Source organism: Mirounga angustirostris, unplaced genomic scaffold (assembly GCF_029215605.1).
Source record: "Mirounga angustirostris isolate CCGP_5_RB_7025 unplaced genomic scaffold, mMirAng1.0.hap1 SCAF_4, whole genome shotgun sequence".
NCBI lineage: Eukaryota > Metazoa > Chordata > Mammalia > Carnivora > Phocidae > Mirounga > Mirounga angustirostris.
Genome location: NW_026991712.1, coordinates 86,849,571 through 86,875,401, shown reverse-complemented (window position 1 = coordinate 86,875,401; position 25,831 = coordinate 86,849,571). Strand labels below are relative to the sequence as shown.

The 25,831-nt window shown below is 49.0% G+C and overlaps 4 protein-coding genes across 6 annotated transcripts; 1 reads left to right on the top strand and 3 right to left on the bottom strand.

Moving 5' to 3' along the window:
* Nucleotides 1-418: 418 nt before the first annotated feature.
* Nucleotides 419-6,847, bottom strand: MLLT11 (MLLT11 transcription factor 7 cofactor). Its single transcript, XM_045896683.3, has 2 exons — nucleotides 6,049-6,847; nucleotides 419-1,735 (listed from the first exon to the last, which is right to left on the bottom strand). The coding sequence occupies exon 2, from the start codon at nucleotides 1,727-1,729 to the stop codon at nucleotides 1,460-1,462; it is 270 nt and encodes an 89-aa protein (XP_045752639.1). The 5' UTR covers nucleotides 1,730-1,735; nucleotides 6,049-6,847; the 3' UTR covers nucleotides 419-1,459.
* Nucleotides 6,848-7,011: 164 nt separating this feature from the next.
* Nucleotides 7,012-15,025, top strand: CDC42SE1 (CDC42 small effector 1). Of its 2 annotated transcripts, XM_045896684.3 has the most exons (6): nucleotides 7,013-7,151; nucleotides 7,887-7,967; nucleotides 10,428-10,740; nucleotides 11,282-11,392; nucleotides 12,117-12,205; nucleotides 12,718-15,025. In XM_045896684.3, the coding sequence occupies exons 3-5, from the start codon at nucleotides 10,687-10,689 to the stop codon at nucleotides 12,189-12,191; spliced, it is 240 nt and encodes a 79-aa protein (XP_045752640.1). In that variant the 5' UTR covers nucleotides 7,013-7,151; nucleotides 7,887-7,967; nucleotides 10,428-10,686; the 3' UTR covers nucleotides 12,192-12,205; nucleotides 12,718-15,025. The 2 variants fall into 2 exon arrangements, with proteins under 2 accessions (XP_045752641.1, XP_045752640.1); XM_045896685.3 differs by lacking the exon at nucleotides 7,887-7,967 and having other exon boundaries at nucleotides 7,012-7,151.
* Nucleotides 15,026-15,328: 303 nt separating this feature from the next.
* CUNH1orf56 (chromosome unknown C1orf56 homolog) lies at nucleotides 15,329-17,693 on the bottom strand. The gene is made up of 2 exons (XM_045896681.3): nucleotides 16,600-17,693; nucleotides 15,329-15,602 (listed from the first exon to the last, which is right to left on the bottom strand). Exons 1-2 carry the CDS (start codon nucleotides 17,641-17,643, stop codon nucleotides 15,582-15,584), a joined length of 1,065 nt encoding a protein of 354 aa, XP_045752637.1. The 5' UTR covers nucleotides 17,644-17,693; the 3' UTR covers nucleotides 15,329-15,581.
* A 756-nt stretch (nucleotides 17,694-18,449) lies between these two features.
* Nucleotides 18,450-25,768, bottom strand: BNIPL (BCL2 interacting protein like). 2 transcript variants are annotated; one of them, XM_045896682.3, is made up of 10 exons: nucleotides 25,233-25,768; nucleotides 24,376-24,471; nucleotides 23,883-23,947; nucleotides 23,454-23,678; nucleotides 21,240-21,422; nucleotides 20,952-21,054; nucleotides 20,237-20,368; nucleotides 19,335-19,421; nucleotides 19,061-19,159; nucleotides 18,450-18,589 (listed from the first exon to the last, which is right to left on the bottom strand). In XM_045896682.3, exons 1-10 carry the CDS (start codon nucleotides 25,274-25,276, stop codon nucleotides 18,553-18,555), a joined length of 1,071 nt encoding a protein of 356 aa, XP_045752638.2. In that variant the 5' UTR covers nucleotides 25,277-25,768; the 3' UTR covers nucleotides 18,450-18,552. The 2 variants fall into 2 exon arrangements, with proteins under 2 accessions (XP_045752638.2, XP_064444578.1); XM_064588508.1 differs by lacking the exon at nucleotides 24,376-24,471.
* Between the last annotated feature and the right edge of the window lie 63 nt (nucleotides 25,769-25,831).

Genomic DNA, 25,831 nt, shown 5'->3' with positions numbered 1-25,831 from the left:
TCTGAACTTGCTAGTGTCATCTTTAAAGTATTTACGGCATACTGCCCATGTTCGATCCATTTTGATATTTACGGCTTCCCTTTTTGAGAGTCAAAATCTTGTTTCATTCCTGTTTACATGCTCTATTTGTAAGTTCAAATGGGGGTTTTTGTTTTTTAATGAGACGAGTGGTAAATAAGCAGATAAACATATTTGGGTGAATTAGTTTCTTAGGCACCTAGACTAAGATAATGAAGAGCATATTTGGTAACACAGGTGCCTTCTGAGGCATCTAGAATTATTACCTTGGTATTTTGGTAGCCAGTGGGCAAGTAGAAAAGTGGTTGCAGCTTTCGTCTTAGCGGAAGGGGAAAGCAAGGCTAATTTCGGAGATCTATACTACTTCTCTTTGAAGAGAGAGAAAACTAGAATCCAGTCCTGGGATTGAATGTCTTTATTAAAGAAATGAGTAAATGGCAGCACAAATCAGCAATAATTTTGGAAGGAATGGGGGGACAAGGTGTAGGGTTATAATGTGATTATTTCATGGTCTCAAGGTAGCTGAAGAACTGTGCCTGAGGCCCGCTGATGAGTATTATACATTGCAGATGAAGGGCAAGACTGAAACACTAAAGGCCAAACCCTATGCCTTTTAGAAACAGAATCAAAACCTTACAAATTATCATAGTATTCAGTAAGATTGCATCTTAAGAATTGAAATTGGAGTCATTTTCCTCAGAGTTTTCTGTTAGGAGCAAAGTTATAAAGTGAGTAGGCTTGAAGGAGGAACACCCTTTTGAGAATGGTTATTTCTGAAATGATTCCATGCTTTCCCTTATTTTAATTTTCCATGATGTATTATTTCCTCTTGTTTTATACTTTTAACTACCCCCAATTTCTCTGAGAAAAAGTGTATTACAAGGAGCAGGATCAAATAGCAAGAGACTTATCACCTTAGCCTTTTAGAAATCCTACTGTCTTGTAGCAGATAATCTCAAATTAAAACTTCTAAGGTTTTCATCAACTCTGGAAGAAAGATTTGTGTTTACTGATATGGAGCAGGAAATTAGGTTTGAGCAATCTCTAATGCTGATTAAAATGAAGTAAAAAATCGGTCCTCCATTTTGTACCACTGTACTACTCTCTGGTGCCCCCACCAGGCCTGTTATCTGGAATTAGTATCTGGGGAGGGGAAAGAAGGAATCCCTGTGATCCAGTACTCCATTGCTTGAACCCTTTTCTTTGTGGCTTAAGAGCTTTTGAGAGAAACTGATAAGATAGAGAAATAGATAGATAGATAGATAAATAAATAAATAAATAAATAAATAAATAAATACAACACAACTCTGGCAGATTCATCAGCACCACCTCAACACAATAGAGGGGAGAGAGCAAGATTAATAGGAGAAAAGGGTGGAAAGGAAGGGGCTTGAAAGGGAAGACGGTGAGGGCAAGGTGGTGGGAGAGAGAAGTCTTGGGCTTAAAGCAAATCCAATTCAAAGGAGTGGATACTAGCAATGGGAGCTCTCCAGAAGTTGAAGGTGCTGTATTCAAGGAGGGCATCGCCTTCGGAGTTTTTCTCCTGTTCTCCAGTTGCTTGCCCGGTCATTTTGCCAGCGCTGCTGTCTTTGATCTTGTAGATGGATGTATCTGACAGACCCAGGCCTTCCAGCTCCGACAGATCCAGTTCTGGAATGGGCATCCTCCAGAAAAGAAAGGAGCTGTACTGGCTACTCACGGGGTCCCTCATAACTTCCTAGAAAGAAACCACTTGTTAGTCTTCATGCTACAGCAACCTCTTCATGGCCCATAGCCTTTCCTTACTTAAAAACTTTACATCCCCATTTGCCTCTGTACATGATCCAAGTTCCCTAGAATGAGCTTTGGGACCTCTTCCTTTATGATGGTTTTCTACCATTTCCTAACTTCTCCCCATCTTGAAATGACTTAATTCACTGCCTACTCCTTCATGTCAATCTTGGGCCTGGTTTTCAAGGCTTTCTAGAATTTGGCCCCAACCTTCCTAGCAGTAGCACATTCTCTGCTAGTTATGCTCATTCCTCTCTTACTTACCTTTCTCTATTCTCTGCTTTTTTCCTCTACTCTCCATCTTTTTTTTCCTTTTTTTTTTTTACTTACTAGATCACCAGTTTATCATAAAAGACTGTAACTCAGGAACAGCAGATGGAAGAGATGCACAAGGCCAGGGATATAGGGAAAGGGTGCAGAGCTTCCATGCCCTCTCCAGGTATACTGCTCTCCCACATCTCCACGTGTTTTCACCAACCTGAAAGCTCCTCTCTACTCTCCATCTTAAAATAACTACCTAAGTTTAAAGACTACTGGAGGAGTCCCTAGAAGAATTCAAGTCCTTAGAGGAATCTTTCCCCTGAATCCTTATTATGTTAGTAAATCCTCAACTTCTTGACTTTGGCTTAATAGGTACCTCTATAAAGGGCTTCCATGACATTTCTGCTTTCTGTTTTCCTCCCTGCCTTCTAAACCCTACTATAAACTCACCTTTCCTGGAGGACTTCCTTAAACTTACTCAGCTCCCCCTACCCTGTATCTTCCAGCATCTCTGCCAACACCCTGTAGAGTTTTACCTATTATCAGTTTGGGGCTACAGATCACTGTTATGTGTCTTGTATAGGGACAGTCTCTCTCCTGCAAGAAACAGTTTCTCTAAAGGTAAAAACCAGTCTACTTTATACCTTCTTCATAGGTGCTGGGCTTTGCACACAAAAGACATTCGAAACTGTTGATTAATTTTCTCTCACTATTTAATACAATCCATAACTTGCCACCCCCCATCTATTATTAGCCCATAGATAAGTCTTAACAGCCTATATTTCGCTCTAGCCTATCTCTCCTTCAAAACAAAACCCAGGTGCTAAAAGAATTTTCCTGTGCTATAACAAGACCTTTTTTCTTTGATCCCAATGCTAGATTATACCTGAGAGCAAATGGATTGGAAATTCCAGGTAAGGAGAGTAAGAGCTTAGATTGGAAGGAGAAAGTCCCTTGTCAGGATTAGATACTGTTCCATGCTTTAACGAGTGCTCCTATCACCTTTCCTGCTCATCCCACCCACATCCTGATATATGACTATTCTACCTTCTGCACCCTGCTGGTTACTAGCCAAGGGAAGGGGCCAAAGCATTAGTTGAAATGTTCCCAAAGAAGCAGAAAGGACATTCCATTGCCTCCAAAAATAAAACCCCCATTTTAAAAGGCCTTCCTCCCAGCACACTCCATTGGCTCCTACCAGGCCTTGAGGGTCCTAAATAGTGGCCTTAAATAGGTTCCTAACTGCCTCCATAAAATGTGTTAGGCGAACATGATAACCATTACACTATAGAAATTCTATAACCCCAGGTAATGTGAACCATCTCAACTAAGGCCGAAAAACAACGTCTTAATCTAGAGCAGTTATGTGTGAGTGTAGGGGCTTAGGAAAAGTGGGCAGCCTAGGATGTTTTTAATGTTAAAAGCCAATTGTCAGTTGCTCTTTCTCTTCTGAGGTTCAGACTCCAAAATAAACCTTGGGAACTGAGCATTACTCAGCAGAGAAGCTGCTTAGAAGGAGGGTTATGTGGGGACTGGAACAGGGTGGGGGAGCATGTTAGAAAGGTGAGGTCATCATCCTATGATATTCAGCTCTGATCATCTCCACAGTAATTTGCAGAGACGTGTACAGAAAGAGAGGTACAAAAAAATGGTTGTACCTCTCAGCCTACCAACTCCAGCTTCAGTCTGGGACTACAGAGATCCCAAGATGCAAACCTCAGGAATCATCAGTGTTACTGACTACTGACTAACCACAGGGATTTTTTTTTGTCCTGTTTTTTCTGATTTTGTTTCTTTCCTTCCTCCCCCCACCCCGCTCCCCCCCACCCCCCACCAAGATTACCAGTTATTTGCCTACCTTGCTGGCTTCTTTTATATCCCCTCCCTTACCAGTCCCCTCCAGAGCAAGCTTAGTATAATGCTGGGCATATAATATGTACTTTAAAAAATAGAATCATAGGGGGGAAAAAGCCCATAGGATTTTAAAACTAGGAAACATGTTCAGGGTGCCTGGCTGGCTCAGCTGGTGAACTGTGCAACTCTTGATCTTGGGGTTGTGAGTTTGAGCCCCATGTTGGATGCAGAGATTACTTTAAAAATGAATAAATAAATATATTCTGTGCTATAACGTAGTGTATATTTAGAAAGAAGGACAGAAAGAGAAAGAAAAGAAAGAAAGAAAAGAAAAGAGAAAAGATGTTACAAATTATCTAGTGACTTCTGAAGCCTTCTAGCCAGTTGGATCCAGGTCTCATTCTCAATCTGGTCTTTTTTTGATGTGCTGCACATAGATAGTTGTCCACAGTTTTATATAATCCTATACCAATATTCTCAAAACTCGCTCCTGAAGAACAGATATTCAATGGATTAGGTGTTGATTATTCCTGTGATTCTGATCTGAATGATGAAAATGCAAAAGGTAGTAGAGAGCAAGCTAGAATCTGAGGGAAAAAGCTCTTTGACAAACTGAGTCCTTTTCTTAAAACCAGAGTATATATAAAAATTGTCCAAACAATCCCTGAGTGTCTGGCAGAGTGTGTCCTGCAATTAAAAATGCTAAAGGAAATTTTGTGAAATATTAACTCACAAGGCCTAAAATTTCTGGCTACGCCATTGACTCAGAGACATGTACATAAAGTACCAAATGCATTCTAGAAAGACACTCACACAAGCATGTATGGCATTTAAAATCAAGTCAAGAACACTGACTACACAGAAAATTGAAATTAAAATACCATCTACATTACATTACATTCATTAGTAATGAAATTTTGGTATTTAATATAGTACAGATTTAATTCCCAAATCTCCAAATTTTGCAAGAGGTCCCTTTTCCAGCAAGCTTTCTCTTCCCCTCCCCAAATGTTCTCCACCCATACCTCATCTTTCTTTACATTCCTTAAAGGGCTTGGACTACAATATACGCTCAATAAATACTTCTAACGGTCCTTCATTTTAAATTATCCAGATGTTTTAGGCAAAGGTAATTTCTAAATATCACCATCTATTCTTAGAGATACATGATCAGCAAATACATGGTATAAAAAGACACACTCTCTCTGAGCCACACAGACACACCCAAATACCCTTTGTCTAGACCCTCTGTGGGAATCCAAGGCCTGCCCAACAGGGCCTTGCTGTGTCATGCTGCCACCTTGGGGGTGGGGTGGGGAGGAGGACAAGGGATGGTGGTTGGAGGGGATGGAAGCTCTCTGGCATCTCCTTATATTTGCCTCATTCTGGTCTTGGATTTTCCTGTTAGCCATGCCCTCCCCCCATCTATTCCCACTGAGCTGCAAATAAGCATTCCTTTTCCAGAATCTGCCACCATATGTAGCTTTTGTGCGCTGTACTGATTTCAATGTGGGATCAGGCAGTTCTCCAACATAGAGGCCTCCGCCTTCCTACTTCAAGCTGCCTCTTTCTTTGGAGCAAAGGTTTGAGAAAGGGAGTGGGAGACTGTTAAAAGAGAGGTCAGGATTACTTTCAATATTATCTCATCCCTTCCCCCAAATTCCCTCCTATGGAGACAAATCAGTTTGGGGTGAAGGTAGACACATCAGTGGAACACTACAGAAAAAAAAAAGTAAATATAGGGAAGTACAGGCTGGAGCAATACAGGAAGACTAGAGAGTCATCAAAAAACAGGTAAAACAAATTATAGCTTGAAAAAGAAGATACAGATAACGACTGAAGATAATAAAATACATAAGACAAAATACAGAAAAATAGATACTTGAAATGAGATAAATGCTGAGAAATGATAGCTCCATGTAAATTGTTAGAAATTAATGTCTGTGGATTAGAAGGCAAGGATGGAGATCTTAGCAAAGAGATATAACAAGAGGACCAAAAAACTACTCATTGTTCATAGCGCCCCCTTCTCTCCTCTTGAGCCGTCCCCCAACCTTATCCTTATTTAGGGTCTTCAACCTAACCAGAAGCAGCTGCTCTTCTATCTTTGCAGCCCCTTGCCCCCTTTCCCTCAATTCAGTTTACCTGTTGTCAGTGAATTACTGGTGTGTTCCAAAGATGGAAGGAGTATCTCGGGGGCTCCGGCGTCTGCTCTGGGCGGGAGGAAAAGCTGTTGGGGCTTTGACGGCTTTGTCTTCTCACTCCCTCTCCCTCTTCTGTGGCTGAGTCTATCTGCTCAGTCTCCCCCTGCAATGCAGCCCCTCCTAAGAAGGGCGGAAGGACTCCCCGCCCCCTCCTTGCCTGACTCGGCTAATTCAAATGATAGGTTCCAGAACACTTTAGGGAGGGAGACAGGATTAAAGCATCTCCGTAGGCTTATTGGTCGGCACAATTATTCCCGAGCTCTTACAGCACCCCCATGCTGACTGGGGTGCAATGAATGAGCAGTTAATTGTCCCTTAATTTTAGGCTTATGGATTAAAAAGCTTAGCTCTAGATAACAATAGAGGAGTGTCCCTTTATTCCCCAATTTATGGATTTCAAGTCACGAAGTATTTTATTTTTGAGAATCAGAAAAATCCTCCACCCCTCCCTGCAATCCCTACTCTTGCGACTCGCCTCCGCACCCTCACAATGAGTAAATAAACCTAGCCCCATTCCACTTTGGGTAGAGCACAAGAGGACTGGGGGTTGTGTGTGTGCGTATGGGGGCGGGGGGTGACTGCGAATCTCTAAACTTGGCTGGGTCCGGGGGATTTGGGGGCTCCGCTTAGTTTTGCCCCGCAATGCCTGGCGCGCAAAGGGGACGTGCGACTGCGGGCAGCGCAGCTTGGGCGCCCGGCTCAGGAGAGCCCCTCGTGGGCTCCACGATCCCGGCTCGCGCAGCCCGGGCGGCGGCCGTCGGGGGCTGCCAGGCCCCCTCCCACGGCCCCGCGTGGTGCAGTGCCTCACCAGTCCAGGGGGAGCAGTGCGCCCAGCTCCGGGCCGGACGGGTTTCGTAATCGCGTCGCCGCCGTTTCCGCCCTAAGCCAGCCCCACCTCTGCCCGCCCGCCCTCGGCTCCCCTGCCGCGCCGTGCCGCGGAGCCAGCCCGGGAAGCCCACACTGGCGGGCCCGGAGCGGGAGCCCCCCCGCGCAGCCGCAGCCGCGCCCGCTGCAGCCGTACGCCTCGATGCCGGAGCACGGCAGGTGAGACCGCCGCGTGGGTCCCCGGCCCGCGCGCCCCGCCTGCCCTGCCGGGCGGAGACGCACCGGATGCTGGGGGCTGGAGGGAGGCCAGGGCTGCCGAGATGCTGGGTCGGTGGGAGAAGGGGTGCGCTCCCTGAGTAACAGTCTCCCTCCGCTCCGCCGCTCGTGTGGCGCGCACGCCGAGGCCGCCGTAGAGTCGAGGGCAGGAAGGGCCTGGGGGGCCGGGGCGGGCGGAGGCGAGAGGGGGAGAAGTTCTCCTGGAGACTCGCTAACCTCGGTGGTGGCGGTTGCGGGACTGAGTGTAGCACAGCGGGGCCCTGGAAGGGCTAAGTCTGAGCCCGAAGCAGCCGCGGAAGACAGTGACAGAGCCCGAAAGATTCCCAGGGAGATCCCAGTCCTAGTTCAGCGTTGGGAGGAGCAGAGGATTTCTGGGTAGAGTTGGGGAGCGGGCAGACATGGAGTCTCTGGGACTGAATCCACTGGGGAGGGAGCTTAGGGCCTAGCCCTGTTTCCTCGTAAGCCCCCACAAGACCTTTCCTGGGGGAAGGACACAGTTGGTGCTGGGTCAGATGCCTGTCACTTGACTGGAAAGTGCGTGTCCCCCTACGTCTCTGCTGCCCCTCAGCAGCCCTCCATGTCTGGAGGTCTCCACAAGGAACCAGCTGCAGCCCCGGGCTTGGAGCCAGAATTGCCCACTCTGTTCTCTCAATTCTCTTTCTCTTTCTCTTTCTCCAGCTGCTTCTTGTGAAGGCTTGTCGGGCAGCGGGTTGGAGGCCTTGGGGCTGAAGGCAGCGGGACCGGGAAAACCGGTTTCAGGTTAGGACGGGACCCGGGAACTACCTCTGTACATCCTCTCTGGAACCTTTCTGCCATCCCTCCTCCTGCTCACTCACTATAGTTTGGAAGCTCCTAAGCCCCAGTGTGACCTTGGTGTCTCCTAGCTCCATGTTTCACCCTTCCTATCTGGGACTCTGGCCCAGTTCTCAGTGCTGCTTGTCTGTCAGGATATGGCCTTACACAGTCTAATGCTGATTCCTCCTGCCGTTTTCCCAGCCCCTTCCCCTCCGCTGGGGGTGGGGGGGTGGGGGCACGGCACACGAAAATAGTGGACAATGAATTTGGATGCCTCTTCCTCCTGGGCTAAGCAGCCCAGGACTTCATTTTTCCTCAGCCCACTCTTCTCTAGATATTTTAAAGAAGGAGAGTGGCAGCCGGTTGCTCTTACTTCCTTTTCTGGTCCTGGCCCCCCACCCCCACCCCACTGCCACATTCACCCTGCCCAGTCTTCTCCACACTCTTGACCCCACTGCCAAGTTTCAGACCCTTATGTTCTATGTCCTAGGGAATGGAATTTCCTGGTCACTTCTCATCATCATTGGCCCTTTCGTGCCAAGTCCCACATACGCTTTCCCTCCACCCAGCTCTGGCCAGGTCCCTGGAAAGGGAACAGAAACGTCCTTGTTCCCTCCACTGCCCCTTTCCCTCCCTCTCTTCTCCCCTCTTCTCTCCTCTCCCCTCCCACCCTCCACTTCTGTCCACTCAGCTTTGTTCAGAAGGGGTGTTGGGGGAGAGTCCACACTCTGTACAGTCTGTCTGGTGGTGTTGGGGGTTTCCTCTGATTCTTCATTGTTTTCTTCATTCCCCCGCCTGTAACCCTTACCAGTCGCCACCACCACCATTGCGACAAACCGTGTGACTGACTGACTTCCCCACTGACCACAGCTCCCCTCTCTGGACAGCTGTGTTCTGACTTCCGCCCTGTCCCATTACTCCTCCCCTCCAGTGGTGGGAGGGGAAGTAAGCAAAAGCCCAGGCTCCTGGGTCCTTCTCTCCCCTTCAAGCTGTATCTCAGTGTGCCTGTGACCTCATCCCAGAGCTATTAAAAAAAAAAAAAAATCCTTTCATTTCTTAGATCAGTTTAGAGTGCCAGAGCATCGGGGCTCCAGGCCCGGAAGGGAGAGAGATTCCAGTTCATGCTAGAGTGTAATAGTCATGAAACGGCCCTGTTTGGCATCTTTGAGGTTGCCTGTATCATAGGACTGGGGACGTGCAGTGAGCACAGAGGAAACCCAGATGGGCCCTACCCTGGCTGGCAGGGAGGAAAAGGGGAGGAAGTTCTTCCTTGGACACTAACGCTATTGCAGAGTTCCTTGTGTCTGGTTGGCTGATGAAGCTTGGGAATGGAAGTGGTGAGGAGGGAGGAGAGAACAGGTCCCAGCATGATGGGAGGAGGCAGGTGGGGAGGCCTGGGCCCTACCGGGTGTGAGGCAGAGCAGAGTGGCACGATGGGACATATGAGGAGGGTGGGGAGGCCGGAGAAGGATTCCTCGGGGAACGTATGGCACCTGGTACACGCACAGATGCGGCCATGCCACGGGAGTGCACACATGGGACACAGATAAACAGACTGGAGACAGCCTTCAGGAAGGCTCTCAAAGCTTCTGAGAGAGGTTGGATCTCAGCTGAGGGAAATGAGGAGGAGCAAGGGCAGGGAATAGAGAGGGAAGAAATTCCTCCCTGTAGGAAAAGTCTTACTTGAGGTCCAACCTGCTGCAGTTAGTCACCTGCAACCTGAGCAGACAGGTCTCTGTCTTAAAGAAAATCTAGATGTTCTGGGTGCCTGGGTGGCTCAGTTGGTTAAGCCACTGCCTTCAGCTCAGGTCAAGATCCTGGAGTCCCTAGATCGTGTCCCGCATTGGGCTCCCTGCTCGGCGGGGAGTCTGCTTCTCCCTCTGACCCTCCCCCTTCTCATGCTCTCTCTCTCTATCTCATTCTCTCTCTCAAATAAATAAATAAAATCTTAAAAAAAAAAAAAAGAAAATCTAGATGTTCAGGGTAAGGTAAGGAAAAAGGGAGGGACAAGGGCGGAGGCCCTGTTTGTGAGAACGAAAAACCACCATTTCCTCTTCAGAGTCACTGAACTGCCCCTCCCTCTCTGCCCTAAACCCAGGGAGACGGGAGGTGGGGCTTGCTCATTTTTGCCACCATCCTTCGGCCCCTCCCATCCTCACCCTAAATGCTTCTGTCCCCTTCCTCTCCCTTGGTTCCAGCAGCTACTGCTCCTCTACCCCTTGTGCGCTTCTGGATCTTTTCCTTTCTCTGGGAGTCAAACTGTGAGGTCCTTATGCTTGGAGGGGTTAGTGTTGGGTGCAGGACTCAGGACTTTGAGGGAGAATGAGAAGACCTGGGCTCATCAGGAGGCTTCTCAAGGAGGGAGCAGTGGTAGAGTGGGATTTCGCACTAACTTTCTTCTGTTTTTACTTTCTGCTCAACCAGAGTTCTGCGTCTGAGGAAGACATAACCTCGTGCCCGCCTGCGCACCCTCACCAGCCCTGCTAGCCCCTCAGGGTCCGAGACGCTGACCCTCCCCGCCCAGCCAAGGGTACCTTGGACTCTGCTGTCCCCAGACCCGTGCAGCTGAGCAGACCAGGCGGCCATTACACCTGAGGGGACTGAGGAGTGGGCAGTCAAGGCACCAGAGCAAGAGCCCTCTGGGGCCTCAGGCAGAGGAGTGAAACTGGAACCATCAGGGAACATGAGTGAATTTTGGCACAAACTGGGTTGCTGCGTGGTAGAGAAACCCCAGCCGGTGAGTCCCCAGGCCCAACCCCCACCCCGGCACTCACAGAAGTCAGTTACCGGGGCCTGTGAGGCAGACACACCACCCACGATCTGGTGCCTAGAAAGCAAGCTGCTTGCTTCCCTCTCCGTCAGGATAGTCTCTCTGGCCAGGCAGGTGTGTACGTGGAATCCAGGGGGACTGGGTGACGGAGGAAGTGAATCGTCCTAGCTATCACTTCCTGTTTCTGTCCATTCTGAGCTGGGCAGGGGTTGTAGGTGGCGCTTAATGCCGGTCACTTTTCCCCATTGTTTCCTCATCAGCCAGAGGTGACTTGGATATGTCCTTTCTTTGTCTAGTATTCACTCTGCAGGTCCCTGCCCTCACCACCCTCCCTGTGTCCTTTCTGTGTTTATGTTGTTCCAGACTTACCTTTCAGACCCTAGTGATTTCCCTGTTGTAATGCCACATACCTTTGCCCATTGGGCCGTTAGCTCTTCCCCTAGTGGTTTTCAAGACTCTATTCCCTTCTTCCAATTTCAGACCTAACTCCCCTGTCTTCTCTAAGCAGAAAAAGAAGAGGAGACGAATTGACCGGACCATGATTGGGGAACCAATGAATTTTGTCCACCTGACTCACATTGGCTCTGGGGAGATGGGGGCCGGAGATGGACTTGCCATGGTAACAAGAGAATGGGGAGAGATTGATATGGGATTGTGACCTAGAACCTTTCCCCTTTTTTTGAAGTGTAAGCTGGGGACATGGTAAATACTTGGTGGGGAAGTAATCCTGGAACTAGGATTCTAGTCCTGGTCACCAGCTGCATAAACCTGAGACCTGGCATTTCAGGTCTCTGGCCTAGGTTCCCTCATTTTTACAATTAGCATATTGTTCTTCATCAGGATGGGGGATATATATGACTCAAGACTTATTTGGAGGGCTTTCTCCAACAACCAAAACCCTGTTAATGAAGAACTGCTATTCCAGTGCCGTAGTAAGTCATATCGTGGCTGGGTGTGTTGAGGCAGGAAAAAGGCTGAGCTGAGCGCCCCTGACCTAAATGATGTCAAATATCAAATACTCTTTTCTGCTCTCAAAATAAGGGAAATGGGCCTGGAGATAGTGAAGGAGGCTTTTCACCAATTGTGAAACTCAGATAAATATGAGAGTCCTTTGTGAGAGGTCTTATTAGTCAGAGACCCATTTTATCTCACCCTCAGGAGAGTCAGTATGAAGGGATACATTGAGACTTCCCTTGGAAGAATGGCTGTTGGTTTTCACCTTTTCAGACTGACTTTATTGCCAGGGAGATGGGGTCAGCCTCTTCCATGGAGGGCACAGGGGCGATCACTTACTGTGCAATATCCAGACTTAGGACGAGGGTCTCACATGTGCTTTTTCACAGACAGGTGCAGTTCAGGAGCAGATGAGATCCAAGGGAAACCGAGACAGGCCATGGAGCAATTCTAGGGGATTGTAGCTCCAACAGAAATGGTGAGTGATTAGAGAAACCCATTCAGTACCTCCAGCCCCCGTCAACACATCCTGATGCCCTGCCTCAGAACCCCTATCCTCTGCAAGAATGGGAGGTGAGAGGAGGAAGAAGGAATTACAATGGGGGAGTCAAGAATTTCAGATGTAGGGGCACCTGGGTGGCTCAGATGGTTGAGCCTCTGCCTTCAGCTCAGGTCATGATCTCCAGGTCCTGGGATCGAGCCCCACGTCGGGCTCCCTGCTCAGCAGGGAGTCTGCTTCTCCCTCTCTCTCTGCCTCTCCCCACTGCTCCTGCTCTCTCTCTGTCTCTCTGTCTCAAATGAATAAATTAAAAAAAAAAAAATAGAAAGAATTTCGGATGCAGAAAGGCAGAGAGAGAGGGAGGTGCAGACAGAAATCAAGAAAAGAGCACCCTAGAAATAGTTGAGAGTCTGCGCTGGGTGGTGCCTTCTCCCTGACGCCTCAGTTTTCCTTGAGGCTTATCTTCCTTCTTCAATTTCTTTTTTAATCAGGTTCTGCTGTCTGAAGCCTCTGTTCCATGTCCAGCCCAGAAGAGATGCTACCCCCTCCTCGAACCAGTGACCCCAGGGCCCCTCTTTTCCCTCTCTGCCTATTAGTACCTCAGAAGGCTTGGGGGCTGGACTCCCTCTCTTCCCTCTGGCTCTAGCCCCTCCTGGAGATGGGCTCAAGGCAGCAGGACTGACCAAGTGACTACTGGTTGGCCAGAGGAGCTCAGCTGAAGCCCTGGACACTCAGATCTGAGATAGGAGTTTTCTGGGAACCTGGAAGGCGTTCCCTTCTCCTGAATGACGGTCTAGGTGCCATCTGTTTTTAAACTCTTAACCTGGAACTCCTTAAATGGGGTAGGTGGGTGAGATTACCAAAGCTGAAGCCGGCTTTGCTGAGAAGCTCCTTACCTCCCTGCCCTTCTCCTTTTTCCTCCTGGAATGAACTGAAACAGAGGTCAAGCAGGGGATGGGAGGGTGACCACTGCCTAGTCTCCTCTTTCTCTTTAGATCTCAGACCTTCAGCTCATGGTCCCTCGATATCTCTCTGCCACTACCAGCTCTTTGTCTAGTAGGCCTCTAACCCTGTTTCTGCAGCACTGTGAGTTCTCCAACATCTTTTTCTTTTTTAATTAAAAATGTAACTTAAGATGAGTTCTCTTAATTACCCCCCTCCTTCTACTACCTCTACCTTTAGTCCCATCCCCAGTAGGAACCTTATTGTTTCCCATTGAATGAGAGCTAAGGTAAGAAGTGGGTCTTAACCTGATGGTACCCCATTCAAGTCTTGGGGACCTGGCCTGCCCTCTGCCAATCTCCCTGCTGGCCCAGGTGAGGAGGAAGAGGGATCTGGAGAGAAACTCAGAATGCTGCAAAACTAGGAAGTGTGTCTCAGAGTGGACTTCCTAACCATTGAGATTGAGAGGGTAGGTTGAAAACAATCATCTGTGAGTTTAGGGATCTTAAGATTCTCTCCGCATGGGAGCAGGGACACCTCTAGAGCAAAGGATTCTCAACGTAGGCACTTCTGACATTTGGGTTGGATAATTCTTTGTAATAGGGGACTGTCCTGTGCATTTTAGGATGTTCAGTAGTGTATCTGGCCCACCCTAGTTAGGACAACCAGAAATGCCCCCAGATATTGCCAGATGTCTCCTAGGAGGCAAAATCACCCCCAGATGAGAGCCACTGCTCTAGACTCAAGGTATTTTTCTTTAAAGTGTTTTCCCCACCCTACCCCCATCCCATTATTCATCCTAAGCCTGAGCCATAGATGAACCAGGCCCTCTTGCAAAGTAGGCTCTATAGGGCTGCACATAATGTCTGAAACAGTCCTTTATTCAGTGTGTTGCTTGTGCTTGCATGGGTTCATGTCCCTGATGGATGCGTACTGTGCTTCTCCATTCTTGTTTGGAGGAGGGGTTCCTGCAGTATGGAGGCAGGAACAGAGTATGGCGAGATTGGGGAAGGGAGAGAGAAAAAGCAGTAGGGTCACAGACACCCAGGTTTATCCTCTGCAAACTTTAAGCTCTATTTCTGTGCCCCAGTCCTAGAACCAGACACAAATAAGACTCAGGGAGTTTTGTCTGAAGACCAGGTCCCACTCCCCACCTGGCTGAAGAGTCTGCGTTAGGTGGGAAAATAATGCAGGAGCAGGGTCTTTAGGCAGTTTTTCTTCTCAGGTGTTTTTTCTTCTGGCCCCTCCCTTGCAGGGTGGTTAGGAAGGCGGAACATGACCAGTGAGCTCCTCCTGCTCTGAGACAGGATGGGGGTCTCTCATTAGCTCAGCAACAAGAAGCATCTTGATGGTGAGGGGGGTCAGGAAGGTGGGAACTAGGATCCACTCTGCTGAGTCCACCATCCATCAAGTTTGCCCCACCTATAGTGACACCTTCTAATTTTGTTCCAATTTCAGTGTATTTCCTGCCACTTTTCAGGGTCTAGGGTTGGTCATACATTCCCAATTGACTCTGTTCCAATCTACCTAGTTGTTCTGAAAGTAGCTCATCTTGTCCTAAAGTAGCTTAATAACCTGAGGGCTATAGTCAATCTGAAGGGTTCACAGGATAGGGGAGAAGGATGGGGGACACATGGACTCTGGTCACCCCGATCTTCCGCCTTGTCCTAATGCCTCTTCTTTGGACACAGTCGTCTTTGGTATTCTCTTGCCTTTAGCCACCTTTTCTAACGTATATGCTACCATCACTTGAACAATACTTAAAAAGTGATGGGAATGGGTTTGAGAGTCATAATTTATATTAAAATGTGTTGGACTTTTAAATACATTTTTCAAATAAAAAATGTTTAAGCAAAATAGTCACAGAGTAATCACTACAGGCATGTTTTGGGTCAAAGGATAAATATGGTTGATGAAGGTAACTGCTAAAAAGTAGCTGACATGGAATTTTGTGCCAACATCACCCTTTGCAAGGAGAGAAGGCCAAGTATTGTGGAGGCAAGGAGAAGACCACCATCTTTCAAGGGTTCAACTCCCTGTTCTTCCTGTTCCCTCCTCTTGGCATTCTTCTGAGATTTTTCAAGTCTTTAAAGAATCACTTATTTAAAAACAACTTTGCAAGTGAAGAAGAGGAGCAACATCAACATTTTATCCTGGGGTGCGGGGGAGAGTATAAAATATGCTGGGGGCAAGGGAAGGGATCAGGCCCGATGCTGCTGGTTACACAGTTCAGTTTTAAGGTTCAAGAGATTTCTGGTCTCCACCCTCAGATACCTCTGTAAAAAGACACAAGACCAAACATTTTTTTTTTCTAGTTTTGTTTTTCTGTACTAAAAATATCCAATGGGTGCTGGGATCGAAAAGGGTGGAAAGGTTGAGATGCTGACACCTTCTGTTGTGGATGAAGTGTCCATTACCTGCGGTTTCTCTCTATCTGGGTAAGGAAACAAAATAGAGAAAAAGGGGAAATATTATAACTACATCTATATTTTCCCTTCCTTGCTTCATCTCCCTCCCCAGAAGCCCTCATTCCTTCAACACCACTGACCCCTGTTTATGCTGCTTTTTTATACTGAACGGTATTGGATACCCAAGGAGAAAGACAAAAACTGGCAAAATGACAGACCACGTATACTATTTTATCGTCCTTCCCTTCTCCCCAAAGTTCCTGAAATCCTGTCAATTGAGAATATTTTATCCAGTCAGAGCCTTTGGTAGTTCATTTAGTAAAGCAGAGGACTATCCTTCCCGAAGAATTCTTAAATTGCTGGAGATAATCCCAGGGGTTCTTTGCGATAGTGGTGGTTAGGGGCATCAGCACTAGGGTCAACCAATCCTGTTGTGACTGTCATTTACTAGCTTTGTAAATCCCTGTTCCTTCACCTGTGAAGTGGGGATAATTATACCTCACAGCATTGTGAGGATTGATCCAGGTCAAGTGCACATAGTAAGACCTCAAATATTGGCTGTTACTATTTTTTTTTTTAAAGATTTTATTTATTTGAGAGAGAGAGAATGAGAGAGAGCATGAGAGGGGGGAGGGTCAGAGGCAGAGGGAGAAGCAGACTCCCCGCCGAGCAGGGAGCCCGATGCGGGACTCGATCCCGGGACTCCAGGATCATGACCTGAGCCGAAGGCAGTCACTTAACCAACTGAGCCACCCAGGCGCCCTTGGCTGTTACTATTAAATTGCATTAATAAACTGAGAACTATTAATATCTTCCATATCTATTATCTGCATCAAGCATTGTTGATATATCTCTAATCTTCACAATTTGGGCAATAATCCTCCCATGACCAATGATACACATTGCCCATTAACCAACCAGCAGTGGCTCAAGAAATAGGTGGACTCAGTGGCTAACGATGTAACCAGTATATTATGCATCAGTGACCAAACGAGGTAAGTAACACCTCATGCAAACACTTACTGGTTGCATGTCTGTGAACACTGCAGACAGACTGTTCCAGATATCCTCCAGCCCGATCCTGACCCGTCTCCAGAAAGCAAGGGCTGGACTGGGGCTGCGGCTGGGGCCAAAGAAGAGGAAGGGGGTGGGTCTGATTCTAGAGCTGAGGGGGGGTATGGGAGTGGTGGTGGTGGTGGTGGTGGTGGTGGTGGTGGTGGTGGTGGTACTGGTGGGGGTGGTCTGAGTGGTACAGCGGGTGTCAGAGCAGAGATCCGAGTCCAGAGGGCACTCCTCCCGAAGCCGGTTGCAGGGGCACTTCTCGTAGGTACAAGGCCGGTGCTCTGTGCGCAGCTGGCTCAGCGCGCCAACACGAAGGCGCCCAGAAAGGCCCTGCAGCTGCCCGGCCCGGGTCCGGCTCATGGTGCCCGACTTGCAGTGGCAATGCCACGGGCCCCAGGGCATCAGCACCAGCCGCAGATCCTCCGGAGGTGGTAGCGCTGTGTATGAGGGCTGTTGCCACCGGTTTGGGGTGGACCCTGCTGTTGACCACTGGCTCAAGGTATTGTCAGGGTGCATTATGTCCCCAGTAGACTGCCAGCTTTTGGTCGGCAGGTCTGAAGACATCCTGATCTCAGGCTCCTGGGTATTTGCTTTAAACCTTGAGCTGGGCACCCTCGCTGTGTTGTAACTCCTGCTGAGAGACGCTGCAGTGATGTTATTCTTTCTGGCGTTAATCACAACCCCCTCTTCCAAAGACTCATCCTCCTCGGCCGACACAATCGACTTGCTGACGCCTGTGGCCACTGTGGAGGCCAAGAGCTCCGCAGCAGCCGGGCCGGCCAGGCGGTCGGCACTGGCCCCGACGTCATCCTCATCCTCTATTGTTACCTTCATCCTCCTGGGACCACCGGTCCGGAGGGTGGTCGGGGGGTGGCGGGACATGGGGACCCCGAAGCGTAAACTGGCCGGCTGCGTCTCGGCGGAAGTCAGGCCTTGGGCCCCCGCCGCCCGGGGTCCCAGACTCAGCAGCAGGGCCCAGAGCAGCGCGCCGGCGGCGGGGACCATGGGGCCGGCCGGTGTGCGGCTGAGTGGGAGGCCAGCGAGGGAGGCCGGGACTCCTACCTGCTCTCCCTCCCTTCCGCTCTCGACCTGGCGGGTCGTTTGAACCGCGGCCCGCGGAGGGCGGGGGGAGGGGGACTCCTACGCGCGCGCCACGCCCCTCCCCCAGGCCCTCGCGGAGCAGCCCCGGGGGCTGAGCTCTTTCAGCTTAGGAACCACTGCGGCCAGAACTCCGTGCCAGAACCGACGGACGCATTGTGATGTAAGGGGCCCGGGCAAATAGGGCACTTCCTCGGAGCAGGGCTTAAATCTCGCATCGCAGTTTATTAACCGCTACAGATCTGATTTGACTCAAGAGGACAAAAGTACAAGTTTTGAAAGCACTCCTTCCCAGACTCACAGGCAGCAGCTGTGACAAAGAAGGAAACCGCGGTTCTTCAAGATTTAGGGAGCTGACTCCTGGTTCCCAGCAGGCTGCGTGGTCAGTTAAGCCCTGCCCTCCCCTCCACCTCTCACCGAGCTTCACAGACTGCTAGAATGCCCCAGGTGGAAAGGGTCTTAGCACCTTCATTTACAGGGGAGGAAAAGGACACTCAGAGAGAGGCAGTTATTTGCCCAAGGTTCTGCAGCTGAAGCAGGACCAAAACCCACAGCCTTCCCCTTTCCTGCACAAGATGCTGCTACATGCACCCCTCTAGCTGAAATGATGATCACCAGGCAGATCAGGTTCCGGACCTTGGAGCCCTGCTTCGAAGGCAGGGTCATGAGAGGAATGACACCCCAGTGAAACGTGAAGGTCCAGTGGTACTGGGGTTGAGGATGAGATGGTTGAGGGAACAGCCCAGATGTTTCAGGGTTAGGGCATAGGCAGATCAAGCTTTGCTTGGTTCTAAGGCCCTTGGTTCCTGTCTTCCTCTAGGTCCCTCCTGAGCCATGGAGATCCCGGTCCAGCCTAGGAGAGAAAAACAAAAAAATGGTTCAGGAGCAGGACCTAGGTTTTACTCACTGGTCTGGGAGAGAAGCCAAAGAATTGGAAGAGTCTGAAGATTGGGTGCTGGAGCTGGTGGTCATCAGGCTCCTTTGTTCCCTAGTACCTCCCCACTGGGTATTTTCTCTTCACTGCCCTTCTTGACTTCCTAACTTCTATGGCTGATCCCAATCTCCTCTAAGTTCTGTGCTGTGAATATTCGTTTATTCTCTGATGCCTCAGCACTTATATGTATAGTTTTTTTTCATTTGTTCTTGTTGGATGCAGGCCTTAATTTCTTCTCTGGGTGGGTGCAGTTTTCCCAGATATACCAAAGCATGTGGAAGCAGGGCCTCTATCTTTTAGTTCCTCTTCATCTCCCCCAAGGCATTAAGAAAGCAGGAACTGGCTTTATACATCCCACCCCAAACTTCCCTCCTTAAGCTCGGGACTCACTGTCTGACAGCTTCAGGGATGTGAACCTGATCCAAGGAGATGAGCTGGGCCAGCTCTCCCAGGCTGTTCAGAAAACGGATCTTTCGTGTGAACTTGGAACTGAAAAGAGAGGATAAACCAAGTTACTGGGAAGAGGGTTCCTGGAGACCCTTACAAAGGGAAATGTGGCAAGCAGAGCATGGTTAAGGCTAGAAAGAGCCAGGGTGGGGCAAAATCTTCTTAATCTTGATTTGGAACATGGGGGCAGGGAGGTCCTTGGCCTCAGAGCTGGTACCTGATGAAGGGCCGAAGCAGTGCCAGGAATGCCTTCACGTACCAGGTGGCGTGGACAACCACCAGGGCGCGCAGGTTTTTCCGGAGCCTGCAGAATAGGAAGGAGATCATTCTATTCTTCTTCCACCTTCATGCCAGATGATCAGGTGGAGCTATGTTCTGTGCTTTAACTTCCTTCACATCTGCAGTTTCTAGATTTCTCTGGCAGTTGGGTCTAGTCCCCACAACTTGGCCTGTAATCTGAGCTCCACCCATTGTGTTTAGCCCTTCATGCTCCTCATTTTTAGGCAACTCCCTTACCAGAATCCCTCTGCCCCATCTCCCTCCTGTGCCCTACCCTCACATAAATTCTTGGCTACTCCTTTTCCCATGCCCCCCACGACCGGGACAAAAACAAAAAAGAATGAGCTAGAAAAGTGAGCAAAGGGAAGATGGGGGAAAGAAAAAGGGAAAAGGAACATCGCGGGGAACAAAGCCATAAGGGTCAGGGATGAAGGCGGAGAGCAGCATACGATGGCGGCCTGGGCGGTAAACTAAATGGCGAGACGGGGAGGAGAGGAAGGGGTACCTTCTATGTGGCCGGCAACATGCCACACCGATTTATTGGGTTTTCACCATGGCCATTGGCAAAGGTATCATCATTGCCATCTTGCAGAGAAGGAAACTGAGCCCCAGGGAGGTTAAGTGACTTGCCCAAGGTAAATGATAGAGCAGGTAAATGACAGAGGCAAGATCTGAAACCAGATTTCCCTGACTCTGAGAGTTCAGAAGACAGGAGAGGCCTGGTAAGGGTTGTAGAGGGAGAAGGAAAAGAAGAAGGGACTAAAATGGAAGAGGAAAGAATGGAAACAGGGAAAGAGAAAGCGCAGCGGGAGCTGCAGCCATCCTGTCCTCGTGGCTCACCGCCGGTCCAGAGTGTGGTAACACTGGCGCATCCAGCCCAGAGGTGGGACCTGGGCCCTACTTGTGCCTCCACTCAAGTGAACAAGCAGATAATTTTCAGCGACCAGCAGCTCCAGAGTTCCCACCATATACCTGGGGGGAGACACAACTGTCAAGGGAGGTACACGCTTGGGGTTGTGGGGAGCGAGAGGGACATTATTGTAGACTCTGCAGTCAGCTGCTGATCGTGCAGGGGGTTCTTTTTTCCTTTTTTTTAAGATTTTATTTATTTGGGGCGCCTGGGTGGCTCAGTCGTTAAGTGTCTGCCTTCGGCTCAGGTCATGATCCCAGGGTCCTGGGATCGAGCCCCGCATCGGGCTCCCTGCTCAGCGGGAAGCCTGCTTCTCCCTCTCCCACTCCCCCTGCTTGTGTTCCCTCTCTTGCTGTGTCTCTCTGTCAAATAAATAAATAAAATCTTAAAAAAAAATTTTTTTTATTTATTTGACGGGGGTGGGGGAACACAAGCAGGGGCACGGCAGAGGCAGAGGGAGAAGCAGGATCTCCACTGAGCAGGGAGCCTGACGATGTGGGGCTCGATCCCAGGATCCCGGGATCACGACCTGAGCCAAAGGCAGACGCTCAACCGACTGAGGCACCCAGGCGCCCCAGGGTTGTTTTTTTTTTCCCTTTTCCCTCCCTAACATCCCCCTGAAGCCCCTCAGGGCTTCCACCTCACCTGAACAAGTGCTCCATGACATAAGGATAGTTGGGGATGCTGCTGCTCGGTAGGTAACAGGAAGTGAAGACAATAACAGCGTTGAGGCCATCACCATGGTAACCTGGAGAGGACAAAGGGAAAATTCAGTCCACAACTATGTAGGACAGTACATCTGTTGAGGCTGAGGGACTCCGAGGATCTCTGGAAGTTACAGAAAGGATTTTGAAGCCAGGAGCTGAGTTTCCAACTTCGGCATTTGATTCAAGAAGTCACGGTTCTTCCCCCTCCACGTATGCGAGCCATTACCACCATGAGAGAGGGCTTTCTTGTAGAGCTCAATGACAGTCATGTCCACTCGCTGCTCCCGCTGTCCTGTCCGGAACACCCTCCAGTGACGGCCGTCTTCTCCAACCACATCCCACACACAACCCCGGCCCAGCGTTTCTGCTGCCTCACTGGCCCCCAGACCCTCTGCCCGGGGCAGGTCATCTGAAAGAGAGGGATGGGGAAGGCTCGATAAGGCACGGTACATGCCTTCAGTATCTTCTACCTTCCCCAGGTTCCTAGAGTTGATTGCTCTAACCGCTCATTCCTCAGTTTTTTTTCCTAGGACTCTAGCCCTAGTTTGTCCAATTAATCCAGTGCCTTGCTGGTTTCTCTTTCCTATGACTCACGATCCTCACTTTTTCACTAGACACTGGCCCTGAGGTAACCCTGCACTATGGTAGGTCCATGGCCCTTGCCAGTATTAGTTTTTTTCTAGATTCTTTCTTTCCACGCCTTTCCTTGGGTGAGCTCATCTGCTCCCATGTCTTCAATAACTACCGGTAAGGTGATGATTCCAAATTTGCCCCTCTAACCCATGTCCCTAAATGCTTAGAGTGGACATCTTTAGTTTGTGTCTTTCTGTCATCTCCAAGCCACCAGACCCAAGTGTAATTCGAACTCATTCTCTTCCTCCTCTCTCCCATATTTCCTTTCTGGATGAATGACTCCATCCATCTAGCTGGCTGAGAGAGAAAACTGGTATCAAAGATTTTCTTCTGTCAGCCTTCAAGCCAACTGGACCCCAAATCTTCTTCCATATGTCTCCATTATATTCTCTTATCATTCTTTCCACTACTACTGTCCTGATTCAGGTTCTTAGCATTTCTCACCTGGACTTAGTGCTAGCCACCTAACTGGTTTCCCTGTCTCTAGTCTGTTTACTCCATTCCACCCTCTACCCCACAGCTTGAGCAAGCTTTGTTTTCTACCCTAGCTTTCCTACTCAAATGGCAATATACTATACCCACTAATTCTGCATGATCCTTCCATAGCAATGGAAACAGCTGCCTCATCTTAAAAAATGGTTGTCTAGGGGCGCCTGGCTGGCTCAGTTGGTGGCGTGTGCGACACTGACCCTTGATGGTGGGGTTGTGAGTTTGAGCCCCATGTTGGGTGTAGAGATTACTTAAAAAATAAAAATCTTAAAAAAAAAAAAAAAAAAAAGCTTGCCTAGTATTTAGTATTCCATTGCATGGATGCACCATATTAGAATCAATACTCTACTGACGGACCTTAAGTTGTTTCCAACCTCTTTAGATCCATTAAATCTGATCATGTTACTCCCTTGATTAAAACCACTCAGTGATTTCTCATTGCCTACAGGATAAAATCTTAACTCCTCAGTGTGGAAGCAAGGACCTCCATGATTTGACTCCTGCCAACTTAACACAGCACTCTGATTCAGAAGTTCAGGTGACAACTTGGACATGTGATTTGTGTCTGAAGTCGAGGGCAATCTTGTGGGTGAGCCCTTAACTTGTGGGGTCTGTCCTAACTCCTGTCAAGCACCACAGGTGAACTCTAGGATGCCCTGTTGATGTCTGGAAAAGTGGAGAAGTAGTTGGTGTGGGTAAAATCCATACATTTGGTGTCGGAAGTGTCGTGAGTAGAGAAGAAACAAAGTTTTCCTTAATATCATAATACTTAATACTTTGAATTCCCCAACATGTCCAACATGCCCTGTTCCTACCCAAGTTGTTTCTTCTACCTAGAATGCCTCCCCAGCTACCTGATAAAGACCAGCTCAGAATCACCTCTTCTGTGAAGTCTTTGCTAATGCCTCTCAGGCAGAACTGACCTTGTCCATATCCCTGCTGACCGTCCCCTACACATATGTAGACCATAATCTTCAACTACACTTATTTGTATATGTGTTAATTTCTTATTAAGCAGAGAACTCCCTGAGGGTAGGACGGATCTTACTTACCCTTAGAACTCGGTTCTCGCCCAGTAATAGCATGTAACAGTCACTCAATAAAAGCTTCCTAAACAAAGGACCCTCCCCACCCCTCTACTGACTACTCTCACATTGGATCTACAGACTCGACCTTTCCGTTCTGAGGAAATTAATTTTGCTGACCTTACCACTTGGCCCCCACCTTATTGTTTCTGACTTTCGTCCCATTAAATGCACCCTGAGCTTCAGCTCTAGCTTCCACTTGTACTGGCTCAGGCCTCAGGCCTCTTTCCCACCTTCCCATTCAAATTCATGCCCACTGTCCAGCTGCTCTGAGTCTGATGGGGTCTCCACTTCATCTACGTCCAGGTCAGAACTGCCATCAGGAGAGGAAGGTTCGGAGCACGTGGGAGAAGTTCCGTCGCCTCCAGTCCCCTTAGTCAGATTCAGTCGCAGCTCTGGGGCAGAAAGACGCTTACGCATGGGACGTAGGCCACACAAAGCTAAAGTGCTGGGAGTACCTGGGGTCAGGAGAGAGGAGAAAAGAATAGAAAAGTATGTGTGTGTTGGCAGGGGAGGCTGGAATTCCTGCATATGGTAGTGATATATGGGGTGAATTCTAAAGAACTTACACAGGGGATATTTGAGGAAAGAGCAGGGGAACCACAAACGGATGAGGGCGGCACAGCCCTTCACTGGCCTAGAATCAAGAACTTGAGGCCTACCTGTCTGTGAGTCTCTCTCAGGATCGTCAGGATCTTCAGAAGGGTCCACTTCTTCAGGAAGAAACCTAGAGGGGAAAGATTACAAAGGGGCAGAAAGGCAGGTGAAACGAATCAAGCCAGGTATCAGTTGATCAATCCTCTCACCAAGGCACAATTCTTTTTTTTTAAGATTTATTTATTTGAGAGAGAGAGAGAGAGAGTACACGAGCCAGGGCTGAGGGACTGGTGGGAGGAGGCACAGAGGGAGAGGGAGAGGGGAAGCAGACTCCCTGCTGAGTGCAGAGCCCAAGGCGGGGCTTGATTCCAAGACTCTGAGATCATGGAATCAACTGAAACCAAGAGTCAGAGGCTTAACTGACTGAGCTACCCAGCAACCACCGCGCCACGATTTTATCTTATCTTATCCCCTCTGCCTTCTTTGAACCCCTCCTTCCTTCAAGTCCTAATTCATCCTTCCGGTCCGCCATTCATGAGCATCCCTCACAGTCCTCACCTGGGGAATTCTTCGTCCTGCCATTCCTCCTTCAGCTCCAGTCCCCCAAGTCTCAGGGATGCGGCTGGCCCCACTGCTTCAGCATTCTCCCTGGCCCTAAGAGTCCCCAGGGGGAGGGGGTGATCATGAGACCAAGTAGGCAGTGTCTTAAGGGAACTGGGCTGTATGTAGGAGACACTGGAAAAGACGTCAGAGCTTGTCTCTGGGACAGATACTTCTACCACATCCACCACTTCCTGGAGACAGATGAACCCTCCTGTGGGGCTTAGGAGCAGAGGGAAGATGGAATGTCCAGCTAATCGTATCTACCTCTGTGGCGTTGCTCCGCCTACAGAGTGGGTAAGGATATTCCACATTACACCTGGCTGGAACCAGACAGACCTGCCCAGCTGTCACCAGGCAGAGTTGGGGAAGATGGCACCTCGTCAGGCCTGCCTTTCCTCCACCACACTGGGGAGTGGTGAGGGAAAAACCATGGCAGAGGTGGAGGGGTGGGGGAAGAAGGTAAGGAGGGAGACAGATTTGCTGGGAAGGAGTACCTGCACCTAAATTTCTTTCTAGGTCAGCTTTCCAGAGGGCCATTCTGGGGAGTGGGTGTTAGAAAACAGACAACAGACGCAGTTGACACAAAATAGACAAGCTTCCTTTAAAAACAAAACGATAGGGATTTATCCTGAAACCCCCAGTTCCCCATTTCCTACCTAGAGCCACCCTATCCCTTCTCTGCAAATTCATTCTCTTGCAGTCACGTCTCTTCCAGGAAGCCAAGATTTGCCCTGGTCAGAGCTGGACGGTGGGAAAGTCCCTCAAGACTATTCGTTGCTTATTTCCAATCAAGCGAGCCAGATCTTACTTACCCAAGGTCTAACGTCTTTTCTCCCGCTTCTTGCGTGGTTCCCATCTTCACATGTCTTCCTGTCTCCCTTAAACACTTGCAGCTTTCTGGGAGCTGGTTGTCCCAGGTCCCCAGCACTTCTGTGTTCTTTTTCTCTGTCTCACTGTTGTTGCTCTCGCCTCCAAGGGGGAGGGAAGTATGGAAGGGAGGTAACCTCACCTTCAAACAGGTTTTGCCACCTCCCTTCCTTTCCCTTCCCAAGCAGCAGGTTTGCCCAAAAGAAAAACCCTGCCTATGTGGGGGCGGGTTTTAGGGAAGAGAGGACATTTTCTAAAGTGGCTAGTCTTGGGGGAGTCGAGGAAGGCAGTTTGTTTTCCCTTCCAGACTCCTTATAACTTCTGGAAGCTGCTCTTTAAAAAAAAAAAAGAAAAAGGGAAAAAAAAAAAAAGGAAATGGTAAAAAACATTTTGGTTTTAAGACTATGCTTTTTGAGCATAAGCAAGATTGGGAACGCCGTTATTAAGAGGGTTCTGGAAGAAGAAACAGATGAACGGCCAAGGATAAGGAGAGATGGAAGACTGTTGTTCTTCATTCCCAAAAAAAAGTTAATGGAGACATTCC

Excerpts from the sequence above, each read along its gene's own strand:
- MLLT11 (XM_045896683.3), bottom strand. The coding sequence starts at position 1,729 with ATGAGGGACCCCGTGAGTAGCCAGTACAGCTCCTTTCTTTTCTGGAGG.
- CDC42SE1 (XM_045896685.3), top strand. The coding sequence starts at position 10,687 with ATGAGTGAATTTTGGCACAAACTGGGTTGCTGCGTGGTAGAGAAACCC. Across the intron at positions 10,741-11,281 it reads TGGTAGAGAAACCCCAGCCG|AAAAAGAAGAGGAGACGAAT; the intron begins GTGAGTCCCCAG and ends TTCTCTAAGCAG. Across the intron at positions 11,393-12,116 it reads CCGGAGATGGACTTGCCATG|ACAGGTGCAGTTCAGGAGCA; the intron begins GTAACAAGAGAA and ends GCTTTTTCACAG.
- CUNH1orf56 (XM_045896681.3), bottom strand. The coding sequence starts at position 17,643 with ATGGTCCCCGCCGCCGGCGCGCTGCTCTGGGCCCTGCTGCTGAGTCTG. Across the intron at positions 15,603-16,599 it reads TGTTCACAGACATGCAACCA|ATAGAGAGAAACCGCAGGTA; the intron begins GTAAGTGTTTGC and ends TTCCTTACCCAG.
- BNIPL (XM_045896682.3), bottom strand. The coding sequence starts at position 25,276 with ATGGGAACCACGCAAGAAGCGGGAGAAAAGACGTTAGACCTTGG. Across the intron at positions 23,948-24,375 it reads CAGGACGAAGAATTCCCCAG|GTTTCTTCCTGAAGAAGTGG; the intron begins GTGAGGACTGTG and ends TTTCCCCTCTAG. Across the intron at positions 20,369-20,951 it reads GTCATGGAGCACTTGTTCAG|GTATATGGTGGGAACTCTGG; the intron begins GTGAGGTGGAAG and ends GTCTCCCCCCAG.